The 7,274-nt window shown below is 37.4% G+C and overlaps 1 protein-coding gene across 1 annotated transcript in view; it reads right to left on the bottom strand.

The window, feature by feature from the left end:
- Positions 1–4,729: 4,729 nt before the first annotated feature.
- LOC137276847 (uncharacterized) overlaps positions 4,730–7,274 on the bottom strand; it is a 28,735-nt gene continuing 26,190 nt past the window's right edge. The window contains exons 2-3 of the mRNA XM_067808496.1: positions 5,598–5,747; positions 4,730–5,348 (exon numbers count right to left, since the gene is read on the bottom strand). Coding sequence (XP_067664597.1) covers positions 5,197–5,348; positions 5,598–5,747 — 302 coding nt within the window. The 3' untranslated portion in view covers positions 4,730–5,196. The remainder of the gene's footprint in view (positions 5,349–5,597; positions 5,748–7,274) is intronic.

Raw genomic sequence — 7,274 nt, 5'->3', positions numbered from 1 at the left:
CACAAAACAAATAACTCTGCAGCATTTGATAGAAATAAACAAGAACACCATTGGAAGAATTACAGTAGATACGTAAGAACTACATAAATCAAATAATCATGAAATGATTAACACTTCTAAATAACGGCATTGCATAAACACATACATTACTTCTCAGTCAGAAACATTTACTACACCAAGCTGTAGCTTAAATAGTGTAACAATCAGTTACGCTAAAGCTCGACGAACATTTAAGCACATTAAACGTCACACTTGGAAAAATTACGTTTCCAAAACAAATTCCCGTACTCCTATGCCAAGGGTGTGGGATATGATCAAATTTATTAAAGGCAAGGGTTCCAAATCCAGTATTATTCAGCATCTCAAAAATGATAATAACATACTAACTGGAAATATGGTATTGGAAACAAGTTGGGTGAAACTTTGGCTAAACATTCGTCCTCCTCAAATTATCATCCAAAATTCCAGAGTTATCAAACACACCAAGAGAAGAAAACAGAGAATTTTAAATCTGATAATGGTGAAGATTATAATGAGGTATTTCCATTACATGAACTTCATACTGCGCTATCACAGGCTCACGATACTGCAACAGGACCTGATGATATCCATTACAAACTTTTTAAACACTTGCCTGAATCATGTCTCGAAACGTTACTTGGCATTGGATAACGCAACATTTTCCCTCTTCGTGGCGTAAAGCCATAGTTGTTCCAATTCCAAAGCCTGGGAGGGATCAGACAGATCCATCAAATTACCGACCTATTTCTTTAACTAGCTGCGTTTGCAAAACCATGGAGCAAATGGTTAATTATGACTTAGTTTGGTTTTTGGAAACCAACAATCTGATCACTGATATACAATGTGGTTTTCGTAAAAACCGAAGCACAATTGACCACTTGGTTCCTTTGGAATCATTTGTTAAAAATTCTTTCATTAAAAAACAACATGCAGTATCAATCTTTTTTTATCTTGAAAAAGCATATGATACTACTTGGAAGCATGGCATTTTAAAAGATTTACATTCTTTTGGGTTGAGAGGTCGCTTGCATCAATTTATATCTAATTTTTTAAATGACAGTTTCAAGTACGTGTGGGATCAACCCACTCAGACTACTTTCATCAAGATCAGGGTGTTCCACAAGGCAGTAATTTGTCTGTGACTTTATATAGTATTAAAATCAATAGTCTTTCTCAGGTTTAAAGTGATTCAGTAGATGGATCACTATTTGTGGATGATTTTAATGTCTCTTGTAGAGGTAGAAATATGCATACAATAGAGAGGCAATTACAAATTTGTTTCAATAAAATTGAAAAATGGTCACTTGAAAACTTAAATTTTCTATAACAAAGACAAACTGCTTGCATTTCTGAAGAAAATATAAACCGCATAAAGATCCAGAATTATTAAATAATATAAATTAAAGAATATTAAATTATATAAATAATTTAAATAAATTACATGCAATGAAACCTTATATTGGGTTGTCAGTCCAGATTTGAGGAGGTCATTTTGCGGCGATGTCGTATTGGCCATACGAGATATACTCATGAATACCTTCTGAAAGGTGAGGATTCTCCGTTCTGCATCCCTTGTGATGAAAGAATCACAGTCAAGCATATCTTGCTTGACTGTGTTGAGTATTCCATCACAAGGGATCAGTATTTTAATTCACATACTATGAAGGATCTTTTTAACAATAGTAGTTCTCACTTAATTATTGCATTTTTAAAGGAATTAGATTTGTTAACTGAATTGTAAAAAGATAAATATTTTATAATTGGAAGATTAAATTAGTAACTCAAATCGTTAGTGGCTGTACCCTCAAAGGGTGTTGAAGTACTGTAAAATAATTGTCCTCCTGAGAGGGTACTTAAGTCCCAAAACATTTGAAGTAAAGTTCAGTTTTCCAGGTTTTTAATCGTAGAATAAGTGTTCTTTTACTTTATGGCTGGATTTGTCTAAATTGCTAACAGCTGAAGGGATGATGTAAATCCAACTAGGGTCCATGCAGGAAGCAAATGTACTGTAAGTCCCCATGGTCCTTAGTATGGTGATTTACCTTCAGTCGTTGGCAACCTATAGCTTATTTTTTATTTTGTACTGAGATTTCTTATGAATGTGGAAAGGGTCTTGTCACTTTTACTTTTACTCTTAATCTGAACAACTTAGCATCCGGTTTTCAGAAGTCTACCTCTTTTACGTTGAAACTATCATTAATCAGTGACGTATCACACGCGTGTTGCTGTCTTAACAAGGCTAAGACTAGTTCCCAAGTGGGATGTGCCAAAACTCTCAGGTTTTAGTAATATGTATACAAACCATTAAACCCACTCTAAGACTGGAAGTCGAACCACATTTGGCCCAACGATCATAGGGTTCTGACCTGCCGACAGGTTATAACGCCGACCAATGACTTTGTGGGTCATGGACGGCTGGGCCACCCACAGAGTTGGGAGGGAGATGTAACACTGACCAAAGACTTTTGGGAAGAATGGACGGCACAGGGGTGGAGGACAGCTGTAACACTGAGCAGTTGTTTCGAATATGGACACGCCACACAGCCCTATCTGATAGAATGGATTAACTGGAGCTAATTTTAGCTATGTAACTGAACCTTGTGAACAAAACAAGTTTAGTCTAGTTTGATATAATTCTTACGTTTACGGATACACCGATTGTGTATCCACCTAATTCACCATAAATCATAAAATCTGATTGCAATAACAGTTTTAACTATGTTACGAGCGTGTATTTTCTGTAAATTGTATTATTAATTAAGTAATAATTATTATTTGGGTCAAAATGTTTAAAGATTTGAGTGATTGTTATTATGAGCCACATTTACGTTTTAGTATTTTGGCTGCAGGCCTTTAAGGTTGTGTTTTAGAGTTACCTCCTCTTGAGTTTATGTTTTCATTAGTAGAGCGTATTTCCGGGAGACTGCTGGCAGATTCCACGTTAATGGTGATGATTGTATGTGCTCGAAAATTCTTGAATGAATGACTCTGTATATAAAGGCTAGGTGTCGTGTTGTCCACATGTAAATGCACACTGATTACTGGAGTACATACCTGCCAGCCTCTCCGTCAACGCGGGGCGGTGGGGTAGCCTAGTGGTTAAAGCGTTCGCTCGTCACGCCGAAGACCCGGGCTCGATTCCCCACATGGGTACAATGTGTGAAGCCCATTTTCTGGTGTCCTCCGCCGTGATATTGCTGGAATATTGCTAAAAGCGGCGTAAAACTAAACTCACTCACTCACTCTCCGTCAACGCTTGACCTACATAACCGCTACATGACCGCTCGCTGTGTTACACTCTGCTCAACTGTCTCTCACTCTCACATCAAGGCTTCGGTGAGCTGACATTATAAATTATATTTGTGACCCATTACTTTAGAATTGACTCAGTTGCATTGTACATGAAACCTCGCTTGTGAATCTGTATATTTTTGTTTGCTCAATATAAAGTATCAATGAAAATATCAAACTTGTCAGTGTTATGTTTTGCTGGTTCTGAGGGGATTTCTTATACCTTTTGTCCCTGCAAATTTTTAACCGTAACAACTATAATTAATATAAATATATTTAAACTTTGACTGCTCTTCGCCAGTACCATTATGTGACGGACCTTCAACAAGTACCGATGTCGGCCGCACCGCTCCATATCTTTGATAATCTATTTCATTATTTCTCCGTCCATCCATGTTCTTTATTGAAAACAATAACTGCTCTTTAACGAACAGTGCCTTCATACATCCTGTGGGTATTCTTCAACAACTGGGTTGTTCCCTCTTTCAATGAAAGGACGTGGGAGTACCACCTATGCGCACTCAACCATTAATGTGTCTCACAACTGGGAGTTCTCACAACTGGGAGTTCTCACAACTGGGAGTTCTCACAAATGGGAAGACACCGATCAGGCACATCATTGTTTATCATTCTGAGCTTCAAATCGAGTCTGGATTCACACGGGACAGCCTCACTTAGAGGTAGATTTTACGTGCGCGTTCCGACATCTTGTGTGATTATGTATATTTCTGGTGGTATTTTGTATGATCTCAGCTATCGCACTGTCAAATCTGTTTTTGATGCCTCCATTGTTTTGATGGCATCAGGACCTACACAAATTGCATGCTCCATTACCCCTAGATGCTGATGAAACAAGATAACAGTGAATGGCGTTATAATTATTGGTAGCAATATCCACAAACGCAGACACATGGACACACACACACACACACACACACACACACACAAACACACACACAAAAACAAACAAACAGACACAAACAAACACACAAACAAACACAAACACACAAACAAACAAAAACACACAAACAAACAAACAAACACACAAACACACACACACACACACACACACACACACCAGGTGATATAGCAGGCAACATCTAAGTGTAGACACCTGGAAAAACAAATCATACAATGCATCATTTCCAGTGTTCTCCCAGAATTCTTTAATCTAAGACATCTGCAATCATTAAAATGATTTTCTGTGTTAAATACACCTCTCCAGGTTTCTTGTCCTTTTTAGCCTCGAAATTTGTAAGACACCAAGGAAACAAAACTGAAGATATTAATTCCACAGCTATTGTTTAGAGTTCAGGTATATATACAGGCAGTTGTTTTGATGGACAAACGGATATACAATTATATCTGGATAATGTAACATATTAATCCCCAATAAATGATAAAAAAGCTACGTATATAGAAATGAAAAACAAATTTAATCTCGACACAATTCAATAGTCACATCTTTTCATCATGCTATGACTAAAACCGATGTTTTGTTGACATCAATGAATACCAGTTTGGGTCTGAGCATTCCTAAAGAGACCATACAGGTCGTGAACCTCCAGTGCCCATGTCTTGATGCTTTTTTTTGGTCCTAGTCAGGTTTGTTTATTATACTAAATACAGTGTTGTGCTCGAGATAGACTCCCACCCGGTAAATGTATGCATGAAACATGCTGTATCTAAAACTGCCATTAGTCAACTGTACATGCTAGAGAAAACACGACACTAGAGTTGATGGAAGATGAGTTGTTGTCAAGGTTCTTTAGTGGGAGTATTCCCAGTCAAAAGTTGTTTTATTCAAATATTCTTTAACACAAAGAATGCAATGTTCGACGCTATCATTTTGGCTGTAACTGTTAGACTTCTCCAGCTAACCATTTATGTTCTTCTGGTAGCAAACGTTCCCACTATGAGTAATGCTCCTGCCACGCCCTCCATTATTGCCCCCACAATGCACAGCGCGAAAGCCCAGCTAAAGTAGTAAAGCAAGCGACTGCCGTAGATGATCGCACCGACGATGATTGCTCCACCTGCAAATATACAAGTCAAATTTTTAAAAAGCCTGGTGCATGTATAGTCTTTTCAGACAAACTGTGCTTGTGTTGAGTTCAGCTTGGTATGGGAGTGTACACACGTACATCTTAATGTACTGTTGTGTTACAGACCAATAAGCATAGTCAGTGCCAACTGTATTCGAACCTGTAGACAGAGGTATCTGTTACTGCAAAGGGACGCAACTCAGTACAACTCAGTTTTTAAATAAATTTATAAATACTTACAGGCACCGAAGCAGGCTAAGGCGTTGATGATTGTGATGATCTTCTTGCCCTTGAGCGCCTCCACGAAGATCGACAGGAACAGAAGGACAGCTGCAGCGCCGATTGCGATCAATCCGACTGTCTCAAAAAACTGGGTCGCGAGTAAATAACCTGGGGGAAAAGAAAGTGTGAAAATAGTACCTGTCAGAGGTGTCAGTGTTACCAGATATAGAGGATATTATATGAGTGCCCATGTCATACTATGTTTACGACACGAGTGTCTAAATGTTGGTATACCGATGATTTGGCGTGACTGTCGTAAACATAGCATGTTATGGGCACAAATATAATGTTCTGTTTATTAACGAGGTCGCTAAACTGAGGAAAATAAACCCAAATCTACTTTCAAACATCGGCTGGCTACCCTCATGTTGAGGGCAACGTCACAGAAGAACCTTGACGTCGTGACATTGTTTATGACGTCACGTTTCCACAAAGGGACATTTTGTCCTAGTGTATGGTATGAAAAATATGAACCCCAAGATGTTCGCCCTCGTAAGTAATAAAATCAGATCTGCAGATGGATAGGTGGATGTGCGTGTAGAACAGTTCTTCGTATGTGTTGTATGTAAAACCTTCCTTCATATTGTATGTATAACCTTTCTTCATATTGTATGTATAACCTTCCTTCATATTGTATGTATAACCTTCTTTCATATTGTATATATAACCTTTCTTCATATTGTATGTATAACCTTCTTTCATATTGTATGTATAACCTTCCTTCATGTTGTATATATAACCTTCCTTCATTTTGCATTACAACATTCCTTCATATTGTATTATAACCTTCCTTCATATTGTATATATAACCTTCCTTCATACTGTATGTATAACCTTCCTTCATACTGTATGTATAACCTTCCTTCATATTGTATGTATAACCTTCCTTCATATTGTATGTATAACCTTCCTTCATATTGTATGTATAACCTTCCATCATGTTGTATATATAACCTTCCTTTATATTGCATGTATAACCTTCCTTCATATTGTATGTATAACCTTCCTTCATATTGTATGCATAACCTTCCTTCATATATATTGTATGTATAACCTTCCTTCATATTGTATGTATAACTGATTAAAACAAATTAAAGGCGACTCAGCTTGTCGTAAGAGGCGACTAACGGGATCGGGTGGTACGGCTAGCTGACTTGGTTAACACATGTCATCGGTTCAAATTACGCAGATCGATGCTCATGTTGTTGATCACTGGACTGTCTGGTCCAGGCTCGATTATTTACAGACCGCCGCCATATAGCTGGAATATTGCTGAGTGCGGCGTAAAACTAAAACTCACTCACTCACTGATTAAAACAAAGACATATTTCCCTTCCCACAACAATACCATTTGCTCCAATACTATCTGCCAATGTATCCAAACTAAATTTGAAGGTTAAAGGCACCAAAACGTTTTATATTTCATTATTAGATCCTAACTATAATAAATCATAGTCACATAAAAAGTGGGAAAGGGTATTTGAAACACAATATGATAACACAATGTTACGAGACATATACATGATGACAAATCGCTGTACAAAATGTACTACTTGGAAATGGCTTCAGATGAGGATAATATATGATATTATACCTACAAACATTTCATTTTCTTAAATAGAATTACACTAAAGG

The sequence above is a fragment of the Haliotis asinina genome, chromosome 3 (assembly GCF_037392515.1).
Source record: "Haliotis asinina isolate JCU_RB_2024 chromosome 3, JCU_Hal_asi_v2, whole genome shotgun sequence".
Classification (NCBI taxonomy): domain Eukaryota; kingdom Metazoa; phylum Mollusca; class Gastropoda; order Lepetellida; family Haliotidae; genus Haliotis; species Haliotis asinina.
Note: the sequence above shows the minus strand (reverse complement) of the source record. Positions and strands in the feature narration are given on the sequence as shown.